This window comes from Streptopelia decaocto (assembly GCF_964273445.1).
Source record: "Streptopelia decaocto genome assembly, chromosome: 3".
Taxonomy (NCBI): Eukaryota; Metazoa; Chordata; class Aves; order Columbiformes; family Columbidae; genus Streptopelia; species Streptopelia decaocto.
Window position 1 is genome coordinate 28,462,756 of NC_138656.1, and position 11,829 is coordinate 28,474,584.

An 11,829-nucleotide genomic window follows, 5' to 3' on the forward strand; every position below is an offset into this window, starting at 1 on the left:
GGTGCGAGTTGGAATATCAAACACTAACAACTTCCTTCAACTCCTACTAGTGTTTGAATTGTTCAGGAGTCTCAGAGCTGCTATTATGTTGCTTGTTGCTTTTACTCTGCAGTGTTGCATGGGAGCAAAAGTATTCACTTCAGTCTGCTAAAAGAATTTTTAAAGATCTGAATATTGCGAAATGTGGAGATTCAGGGTGTGTGTTTGCTAACATCAACCTTAGAGCAAAACTGATGGGCTGGAGGAACTAAGGAATTTAGATGTTCTCTAAACTTTGAAAGACTGGAATTATTCGGTTGTGGTGTCTTGTTTAATATTAGCTAGATAAATACCTAAATAGTATTTTTTTTGTCAAAACCTAAGAAGTAAGATACATCCAAAACCTCATCTTGATGGCCGAAGTTTTCGCTGACTTTGTGCTTATGAGTCCCACTTCATACATCAAAACTACCTCCTTTAACTTGCTTCTTCTCACTGAGCTCTTGAAGAGCTATTTGAATGTGAAAATGCTAGTTCGTGGGTGTCAAAACATCCCAAACTTAAGACCAGCAAACCACAGTGGAAGCATGTATCTATTTATGCAACGAAATAGAGGGTTGGCATTATATGCAGTAATGTGCATTTTTGTGGTAAAATTATCTCCTTTTTAACTTGCCTGTGCTGATCAGTCTTGGGACTTCTATTCCAGGAACATTACAGCATCTGAAATCCTGTTGAATCCAAGATACTGTCTTAATGCTTCTATTAAGCTTGTAAATGAGTGACTGCAATACTTGTAGTTTATGAAGCTTTTGGACTAGATTACAATGAAATGAGGTCAGCATGAGAAAAAGGCCGTCTGGATTTTGCCTCTAATGTATTGCAAAATCTGCCACTTTCCAGAGATACAGTTCCATTTGTCTAGCTTGCTAACTTGCTAGATATTAATGATTTAAAATGTACTGTTCCCTTAAAGCAACAATAATGCTTTAGCACTTAAAATATCTAGAATCAAGTCTCAGCACTGTGATAGATGTGTAAGTCAATTGCAAAAAAAACCCTATTTTTTTTCAACTGAAGGCTTGTAGCCAAAAACCTGTTTTCCAAAGGAGACCTCCATTCCTTAATCAGTGCTTATTATTCAGGTTTTGTGCTGTAGGTTTTTAGATTTTACTTTTAATAACTGTTCTGTATGTTAATTTTTCCAGCCAATATGCACATGTGCTGAAAATAGTGTCTTACGTTGTTCAAACACCACCATTCCTGGTGCTGATAGGTAGCTGTGCATTAGAGGATTTGTCTTCTGAAACACTTTGGGTATTTATTTTGATGCAGTGCTTCAACTAAACTACTAGCACTAGGGTTAGTTATTGTCTTTAAGTTTTTCACAGGACTGTTGCTATTGGCTGTGCAGAAATTCACAGTTAAAAATAGTGACCTGATGGCTAAAGAAGCTTAAATTTTCTTCTTTTTTTCACTGACAACTGACCACAGTTGTGGGGAGTATCAGCTCTATTTATCGAAACACACTAAAACAAGATGGAGTTAATTACGAAGATGTACCATGTTGATACTCTCTGGCTCAAAATATTGAAAAGCTTAAAAATGCTGTTTTAATAGTTATCATTTCTTAGATTATTGTTTCAAATAGAGAAACATGGATGATATTGTTCTAAGATGTATGTTGCTAATAAGGTGGTTTAGATTCAAATAGAGCAAAGCTGATGTTTTCTTAGTCAGAAAAATTGTTTGGTTTTGGTTTTTTTTTGTTTTGTTCGTTTGTTTGGTTGTTGTTTTGTTTTTTTTTTTTTTTTAAATGTCGTTAGACAATATCCTAGTTTAACTACTGATTTCTTTTGGGGTCTTGAATCTTAAAAAAAGGACCCTGGCGAAGCCGAGGACAGTGGAACACAGGGAAAATTGGTGGAAGCGCTCAGGCAAATGAGAATTAATCATAGGGGGAACTACCGCCACCTCCTGGAAGAGATGCTGAGTAGTTACAGGCTAGCTAAGATGCAGGGAGAAGAGTCCACTTCTGGATCAGCCGCAGCATCTACCTCAGATACTCGTGCTGGACCCAGTGACCCCGTACCAGACACCCCCACAGAATCTGGGCATCACCTTGCTGAAATCCAGAGCTCAAATGAAGATTCAGGGATGAGCGATAAACAGACATAATGTTTTATGTAGCGGATTTAACGCTTTGCTTCACTTGGCGTATTTTCCTTTGTTTATATCTCAACGTTTGTCACACCTATCCTAGAAGTCTGTTTGTTTTTACTTTCGTTATTTGTACAGATTGTTTATACAAAGCTCATTTTTCCTTAGAAGTTCAACTACTGTGGTATATTACAGTAATTGCATCTTATTTTATGTAGCAAGCAGTTACTTCCTATTTAAGGGGTTTGATTTATTTTTTTTTAATCCTGTGAAACCAACAATAGAAATCTAACATGCTAATGCAAAATTAAGTTCTAAAACTTTTGAGTACATTCTTAAATAATAATTTTGATGGTATATGTTTGCTCATTGTAAAGTTATTCATATCTTAATTGTATCTTTTATGCAAATTAATTGAATTATAGAAATTCTTCAGTCTCTTTATTTACTTCAGCATCATATACTGCATGTTTGTATTTGAATTGTGTATAGTTTATGTTATAACTAAATCACAAAAGTTACTACGTTTCAGGTTGTCACTTATTCTTCATGAAATGTGTTTGATTTGGTTCCAATTTAGATTGTATCTGCTGTTCATCATAAATACCTATTTTCTAGAAGACTGTATTATTACTTTCCAGGTTGTAGCGTAACATATCCAGAAATGAAAATGTATTTAGACGTAGTACCTAGTGTCAAGTTCTAAAAATTTGTGTTTAAGTGAAAATAAAGAATATGCTGTGGAATAATATCTGTATGCATATTGACTCTTTTAAGCAAGTAGTGAACTTCTTTTGAAATTCTGTCACTCTGACATGACTTGAAACTTTATATAGCTTCTGAAATTAGCTCGTGATGTTCGTTAGTTGATACAGATATTTGAGTAATTTTGGGGTTTGGTACATTCATCATAGTCCTCTATTTGGGCAGCATTTCTCAGGTTCCAGTTAAACATCAAGCATATAAATGAATAAACTGGCTATTCTGCTTAAGTTTACCTTCTACTCAATCTTTTCTGTGTCTTTTGGTGCACAACACATGTATGTAGTTGCATTTGGGTAGATCAGTGGTAATACTGGGAATTTACAGTGATGGTAGCTTGTATTAAGCTTGTAAATGAGTGCTCGTAAGTTAAATCTGGAATTCTTGTGTCAGAGGTCAGTTCATAATATAACACTTGCACAAAAATATCATTGTTCAAAATAGGTACAAATTTCACTGCCTTAATGAGAAAGAGCCTGCGGGAATTTCTTGCGGACCAAGAATACCTGAAGAGCTGAGTTCCTTAGTATTTTATAGAATTTCCTTTTTTGTAGTCCATAGATGTAGTATCTATCAGTAGCTATGTTTTAGTACAATTTTAGATAGTACTTGTTTCTACGTCTTTATGCTAAAATAGCTTTACTGGGTTCATGTTTTATAGAAGTAAATTTCCTCATGAAGTTGAGGAACAGAGAATGTTTGTGCGTGGAAGTGGGCAGGTATGACAAAAAGGAAAATGTCATCTGTCGTACATTAGTGTTCTACTTAATTATGCCACTTAAATCCAAGGTGCAACAAAATGTTTTCATTTGTATTAGTGAGTAGTAATATTTCTCCTCTTCTTTTCCTGTAGGGTGCTGGAGATCTAGAAGATCCGTGGTAGCCTTACAAATCTACTAAAATGCTTTTGATTCTGAAAGGGGGAAAAAACTTTTAAATCTGTTTTCTTCAATACAAGGGAAAAATTCTGGTGGATTTCCAACATTTTGTGAAATGGGCAGAAAGATATTAGAATTTTCCATCATTGTTCATTTTTTGTGTTTTCTGATATTGCCACTCTTAGCATTGCCTGTACTACAGTATTTTTACCAGCCTCAGGCATTCTGATTCCATCTGTAATGAACTTTGGCCCTAAGAAGGAAGGAAGGATGCTCTCAGCAGATCGGTGCATGTACCTGAGGTGCATGGGATTGTAGGTGTACTCGGAAGATACTCTATGGCTAAATGAAAAGTGCGACACACAAGCGTGAGAGAGTACAAGTGATTGTTTGATGCGTTACTTATTTCACTTTACCAAGTTGGAAGGCTTTGCAGCTCTGTGGCTTGGAAGTAATTTCAGTTGGGCAGTATGCTCTCAGATGTGTATTTTGTTTTTATTTTTTCCAGTTTTACCTGTATTACCAGACCAGTTAGGTTTCCCTGCGGTGTCCAAATTGTGATATGTTGCCTACTGCTTGCTTAAAGATAAGTGTATTTGGCAATAATATATGAAGATTCTAGGCATCTAAAAACAGTAAGAATTTTACGCATGTGTACAACACACCCTTAAACTCTTGCTAGAGGAAATCTTTTAAAACCAAACTGATGAATTTAGTTAGTAGTGACTTGCTTTGACATCTCACAGCTGCAGGTTTTTTAAAAAATGCTGAAAATTTGCCTTTATTATAATGTAAATTGTGATTATTTTTTTGTTCTATATGTGGTTTTCTATAGTTTTTTGATTTTATTTTTTTTTCAGCTTAAGATACAGACAGAAGTCTTGTGTAATATGGGTATAATTTTTAATTGTTTGCATTATTTTCAAAGTTCAAATTATCACTTTGAGATTACTATAAATACACTTAAAATTATCTATTTTAAATTAAGAAAATATTAGAGATATTTTCATGGGTTCAATGACCTTTCATTTTATAAGCAATGGGCATGGTACAGAGTGGCTGTCATGTAAGGTACTTGAAGATTCTTAGTTTAATTCTATTTTTGCAATAACCTTGACTTTTTTCTGACTTCTTTGAGTTGTGCATGTAATGAGTCCAGTAAATGCTGAAAATGGGGAAGAGTAAAGTATTTATCTAAAATAAAAGCTATTGGGGAGGGGAAACAATGAATGTATCCATCTGTACATGATTTACATGCTGTGGATGCCTTGTAAACATTTTCCTATTTGTTTAAACTGTGTTTCAGCGAGGATGTAATTGCCCTTGTGTGTAGTTTTAAGCTAATGACAGTCATCAACTGGTTTTGTGTGAAATGGAATTCATAGTACTTTTCTGTAACTTTATCCCCATGGTGAGTCTGTAAAACCCACACGCTCTCTCATAGCGGTGCCGAAGGCCAGCTTTCCCAATCATTTTGATTCACTGTGTATCTGATTTTTTTTCTTTCCTTTGGTCTAGAGAGGATTATTGCCACAGTATATTTTATTTATTCATTAGATTTTAGCCTTGTAAGTTAAAGTGTTCTAAATGATGATGTTAACAGGTATTTGTCCCTTTACTGTTTTTTTGGGGGTTGTTAAAAGATAGGGAATGAAGAATGCAAAATGGTTTATTGTTCAGACTGTCCGCTCTGGTCCAACCCTGTACTGATAGTACCTTCCCAGTATGATATTGTGATGTTTCATACAATACAGTGAACATAACCAACTTGTTATCTTCAATAAAGGATTGCTAAAACAGTGTGATATGCTTTATATTTTCTTGAGGAGGATTTATCAAGGAGATGCAAGTGTTCTATGTAAAAAGGCAATCAGATAGGATTTATGAGATGTCTCTTGGTGACGGATTTGTGTTTGTTCTATAGGGAATGTGACTCCTTGTCACAATAAACTCAAAGTCCACAAATGGGCTGCTCTGTGGGAGACAAGAGAACAAACAACATGTAGAGCTCCTGGAGCAAATCCATCCCAGGTTGAGCTGGAATGAGTCTTATTCCAGCTACGGGAAAGCGTTCTTTTGAAGTCTAAAAATTCAGATTAAACTTGACTTTTTAGTCAACTAATTTCTTGAAGTTTCTTCAAGATCTGAGGTTAGACCTATAAAGTTTGACTTTTCTACAGTGTTTTGGATAGAAATTTCTCTAATGTTAACCCTCATGTTAAAACATCTACTGGTTTCTTTTAACTTACTAATGAAGTTGTTTTGCTGGGTGGGAAAGGAGAACAAATTCCTCTGTTATTGATACTGCATGGTAGTAACTTGTCTGAATACCTAGTGCTACTGTGGGATGGGTGCATTTGTGAGCAACCTCTAGATTTTTGAGTCTATAAGCTCTTTAAGTCTATTAGTTCTTTGAACTTCATTGCTGGATCTGCCTGTACAGCATAACCCCTGCATGCTTTCCTCATGAACCGCAATTTTAATACCTTGTTCCCCTCTAAGAGTTCTTGTAATCCATAGGCTTCAGTCCTATGAACACTTTCATGTGTAGTTTTTTTACTACCATGTGGATATTCTCCCTGACATAAAGGGTTTGTGCTTTTATTGCCTAGAAGCGCATATAGGTTTTTCTAAGAGAAGGACCGTAGCTTGCACAGCTACAAAAAAGGTGAATCAAGACCTTTTTTTTCCCCTCTAAATTAGCACTGCTTTCCATTCATAGAACCAATGGTTTTCAGAATTCTAATCATGTTTTTAGTTTGGTCAAAATCAATAGGAACTCTGAAGATTAGTGGCAACATTGAACTAAGCTTTAGTGGGCAATTTTTACTTCTGGAAGATGAAGCAAAAAGCAACGCTGCCTAACATTAGGTACCAGGTGTATTCTGGCAAAAAAAGCCACAGTGCCAAGCAGTTTTTAATCTGTCAAATAATCTGGGTTTTGTTGGGCTAAAGAACCAAATTTCAGATTTAAGGTTGTCTACTGAAAGCATGTCGCTTTTAGGTCTTTATAGCTGTTTTTTAGCTCTAAAATTAAGTCAGAGGGAGGGAGCTGCACTGGTCCAGGTGAGCAGCTGCATGGGATGGTACCAGGGATGAAGGCAATTGGACAAAACCACAACAAAGTACCGAGTCAGTGCACTTCTGCAGGAAAGTCCAGGTAAGTGTGCAGTTCTTGCAGTTGCAACTCCCCTTGGGGTCTCCTGTGTCTGTGTAACCCCTTTCTCTTGCGTGTCAGTCTTGTCCTGCTCATGTTTGTTTGGCCCGATGCTGTACAGGCCTGATTTAGCTGTGCTTTGCTCGTGCCTTGTGATATTCCCAACTAGCTGATCTGCTGTTGATCAAAAGACAGGCGGCTTTTGCATTTTGGCATGACCGCGCCTCGGGTTTGTGTTTAGCTCACTGCTTGAGGTCATCTCTTGTTTCCATGACTGTCTTTGTTACATGCTTAATCAGTGCTGCTGTGCTTTACGCTTTTTACATCTGAAGGGTCACGTTCCCCCAGACACCTTCATTTTTCCTTCTTCAAAAACCTTCTTAAAGCTCTCCTTTGCCGTGATCCCTGGATTTAAACACTGATTTGGATTATTGAGAACTTCCTTCTCCATTGATGAGTGCTTTCAGCTTCAGTCCTTGGCTGGCCTTATTTGTCTATATGCAGCTTGGCCAGGAATTTCCAACAGAAGCAGCTTTGCTGTGTTGTCACTGCGGTTAGTGACTGTGGATTGACATCAACTAATGATTGCATCACCACACTTTTAAAACTTACCACAGACTGATAAGGATTCAAGTCATGACGGGTGGGGGGTACAAACAAAACCCAAAAACCAACACACCACTGCCATTCTCCATCAGTTTGATTATCTGTCTGCGAAAGCAGTTGCCTTTGCTAATAAAGGAAGAAAAACACTATAGTAGGAAGACACATTCTGAAGACTCGTGGCAGCTCACTGGAACGGTGATGTTAGAAATAATTTTCCTACCTGTTGAGTCTGTTTTGGAAATTACTGTTGCCCTGGTTTTCTGCTTTCTCAGACTTGTGGAATCTAAGGTGAGTTGTGGGAAACTTGAGGCCGTGTTGTAATAGTGTTTGGTGTTGTAAGGACTTTGCCTTTCACCTTTAAAAGGTTGGAAACAATTCAATTTGCAAGTCTGTCATGATAATGGAAGTTCATCTAGTCTGTAAATATAGAAATAATTAATTTTCTGGCCCTTTTCAGGCAGCTTCTGGATTCTGTTGGCTGGTTATGGGATGTTTTCAAACAAGTAATTTTCAGGGAATTATGCAATGTTACATCAGAAAATGACTAAATGGGCTTTGCGTTTGTCACTTTGAAAGAGCCGCAAAGCTTAAGTGAAAGAAATTGGACAGAAATTCATAGAATGGAAATTCTCTGGTGACATAAAGTACTGCTTTCAGGAGTTAGTATCCAGAAGTTAGAAAGCGTACCCAAAAATGTTTGGGTATGTTATATTCATTGCAAGAGTATTAATTTCTCCTTGAAAAATCTGATTCGTCTTTTTAAAATAGGTGCTGAAGAGAAACTATGGTGAAAACACACATCTACGCTGATGGATTTTAGCTAATTTTGAGGGGATAGACATGTAGTTGAGTAAATATGCTACATTTAGAAGTTAGTTGGAAACCTTGAAGTAAATGCCTACATGTTAAAGTCTGGTTGCATTAATGGAAAGGTATTTCCCATTATTTTTTTAAGGAAACTTCTTAACACTATCTCCATTAAATTAATTCTGTGAATGTTGTTTTGGCAGGTTACTCACATGCAAAAAAATGGGGATCTCTGCTTCATCTTGCGCAAATAATCTACAGTATTTAATTTGCTCTTTCTAGGAGAAACTGGAGAATGCGCTCTGAGGTTTTAGTGGGATTTTTTGATCCTTTTTCCAATGCTCATCTTCAGTTCATAAACATATCTAAGTTTAATGGCACAATAAGGATTTTGGCCTGGGTGTGTAAAGCAGATGTGTGTTTTTCTAGTGTGTTTAACATAATAATGTTTCTGTTTGGGGAGCAGATAATGTGTGAAATTAAACCAAAATACTTTTTCCATCTCTCCTTAATCTTTATTTGAAAAGATATAGTTGTAGGAAGTACTTTGCTAATGCAAACAGTATGTAAGTTGATGAGAAGTGTGGTGCTTTACAACAACTTTTCAGTCTCTACTTTTAGTCATGGACACCTTTTTTCATTGCACTGGGTGAGAAGTTTTAAAATTGTGAAATATATTTTACATTCATCTCCTCATTTCTGTTCATCCTTACCTTACAAACATTTAGCAAGTTCCACACGTTCGCTTCAGATATTACAATTATTGCATTTAACTTCCCACTGAACTTATTAGAGGGGAAAAATTGCAGAGATCCAAGTGTGTGAGTAATTGCAGCAACTATTTTCTAAATGCAGTTCCTGTGTTTCAAGTGCTGATTCTGTATACTGGGTGAAAAGAAAATAGAAATTATATCTTGCAGATAGAACTTATAATATGGCCTTAGTAGCCCTTATGCTTTGAATTGCGTTAAATAAAAGGGTTTGGATTAAAGAAAAGGAGGGGAAAAAAAATACAAAATGGGTATTGTCACTGATGTAAAGATGTTCGTGTGTATTTCCGTTCAGCCTTCGGTACTGAAATATGTGAAAGATCTGTCGTTGAAATTCAGGCTGGTTTTGTTCTGAGTGGATTAGAGCCCCCGGTACTTGGTGCTACAGACTCCTCGACAGGCCAGCAGAGCTAGGAGCATGAGAAGGGTGAGACACCGCACCATGCAAGGACAGACAGACATTTGCTTTGATTATCCTTGGGGTGGGGGAGAACAGCTTAAACTCTGCCAGGGGAAATTTAGGCTGGATATTAGAAAGAAATTCTTTACAGAGAGAGTGGTCAGGCATTGGAATGGCCTGCCCAGGGAGGTGGTGGACTCGCCGTCCCTGGAGGTTTTTAAACTGAGATTGGACATGGCACTTAGTGCCATGATCTAGTAAATGGACTAGAGTTGCACCAAGGGTTGGACTCGATGATCTCTGAGGTCTTTTCCAACCCAGTCGATTCTGTGATTCTGTAATACTTGCTGAATGTGGGATTGCGTTTTTCTCTGCTTCACCCGTACAGGCGAGCTAGGTGCCTGAAACTGTTTTATGCAGGCACATAATGTGACATACAGCACCTGAAAAGCCCACGCGGTTTGGTGGATTCATTAAGTTCAAAATGGGAAGCCTCGTACTCGCTGCAGGCGATGCTTCCTTCACCTTTCACCAAACAGCACTTTCACCCTGATAAAGGGATCCTTGAATGCCAGGCACTTCTGAAACTAAACTTCAGACTGTTTGTGCTTGTGCATTCAAATGGTATGCAACATGACAGCTCTGTTGCCAGAGAAAAGCTTCTTGGTTTCACTTCAAGATTTCCCATCAAGGCAGAGGATTATAGTATAGAATCACAGAATCGACTGGGTTGGAAAAGACCTCAGAGATCATCAAGTCCGACCCTTGGTCCAACTTCAGACCATTTACTAGATCATGGCACTAAGTGCCATGTCCAATCTCAGTTTAAAAACCTTCAGGGACAGTGAGTCCACCACCTCCCTGGGCAGCCATTCCAATGCCTGACCACCCTCTCTGTAAAGAATTTCTTTCTAATATCCAGCCTAAATTTCCCCTGGCAGAGTTTAAGCCCGTGCCCCCTTGTCCTATTGCTAACTGCCTGGGAGAAGAGACCAATCCCCACCTGGCTATAACTTCCCTTCAGGTAGTTATAGAGAGTGATGAGGTCACCTCTAAGCCTCCTCTTCTCCAGACTAAACAACCCCAGCTCCCTCAGCCTCTCCCCATAGGTCTTGTGCTCAAGTCCCTTCACCAGTCGTGTTGCTCTTCTCTGGACTCGCTCCAGCACTTCAATGTCTTTCCTGAACTGAGGGGCCCAGAACTGAACACAATACTCCAGGTGTGGCCTCACCAATGCAGAGTACAGGGGAAGGATCACTTCCCTTGTCCTGCTGACCACGCTATTTTTGATACAGGACAGGATACCGTTGGCCCTCTTGGCCACCTGGGCACACTGATGGCTCATGTTGAGCTTCCTGTCAATTAGTACCCCCAGTATAGCTCATAATCCTGAGTAGTATATATCATGGTGAAGACCTAACTGAAATAAATTAATTGAAAACCCACCACACAAAATCTAAAAACTAAACCCCACCCTTTAAAAAACTTACTTTGACTATTTTAGGACAAAATCCCTTTAAGCCAGCATAGGAAGAAGCAGACTCAACTCATAGGTGCTTTGCTATAGGAGGTGTCGTTTGAATGTTTTTTTGAGGGAGTTCCAAAGAAAGAGGTAGGTGTTGGGCTGAGTAAATACAATTGTCCAGGGAAAGCATAGTACTTTTTCAGATTGGAACTTGGGAATGTTTTCATGAGTTGTTCTGGCTCCTGGTCCCCATCTGTTGATGGAGAGTGGTGTCACACTCCTCCTTTCCAAAAGCAGTGAGAGGAGAAATACCTTAAAACTAAAAATGTCCAGTATTGGGATGTTCTTTTCCTTCCTGTGGCAGTAGTATCTATGATAGCATTGGAAAGCTGTAGAGGATTACAACATTGCAGGTTTGGTTTGGCCTTGCTGAAATGGAGTCACATACGGTGGTTTGTCTCACACTATAGGTACCTTTATATAGTGGTAGGGTGCCTGTGGCATCTGACATGGACTGTGTTGTTTAATGGGAAGTGTACTGTTTGTAAAGGGAGACAGATCTTGGAAAAACTGCAGTATTGATCTGTGTGGAAATGGGAATCTGCCCCGAGTTCTGTGCCTGATTGTGCCATTTCTGGTGTATGAAGAAAACAACCCTCCCACACTGAGCATAGTTCATTCTATATTTTTAGTACATGCATAGAAACAGCATAGTTAGGAAAAATACCCGAAAAACCCAAAACCAACCAAATAAAAAAAATCCACATATAAAACTAAAGACAATACAGAAAATTAAGTGGGGATAGTGACTTGCAACGCTACAAGAATTTTGTTTTCAATTAACT

The 11,829-nt window shown here is 38.1% G+C and overlaps 1 protein-coding gene across 9 annotated transcripts in view; it reads left to right on the forward strand.

Moving 5' to 3' along the window:
* Positions 1-5,581, forward strand: part of PPM1B (protein phosphatase, Mg2+/Mn2+ dependent 1B) — a 60,148-nt gene extending 54,567 nt beyond the window's left edge. For 5 of the 9 annotated variants that reach the window (XM_082049613.1, XM_082049614.1, XM_082049615.1 and 2 more), the window contains one exon: positions 1,861-3,745. In XM_082049613.1, the coding sequence (XP_081905739.1) occupies positions 1,861-2,157 (297 nt within the window). In that variant the 3' untranslated portion in view covers positions 2,158-3,745. The other 4 variants (XM_082049617.1, XM_082049618.1, XM_082049619.1 and 1 more) reach the window with 2 other exon arrangements.
* The last annotated feature ends 6,248 nt before the right edge of the window (positions 5,582-11,829 follow it).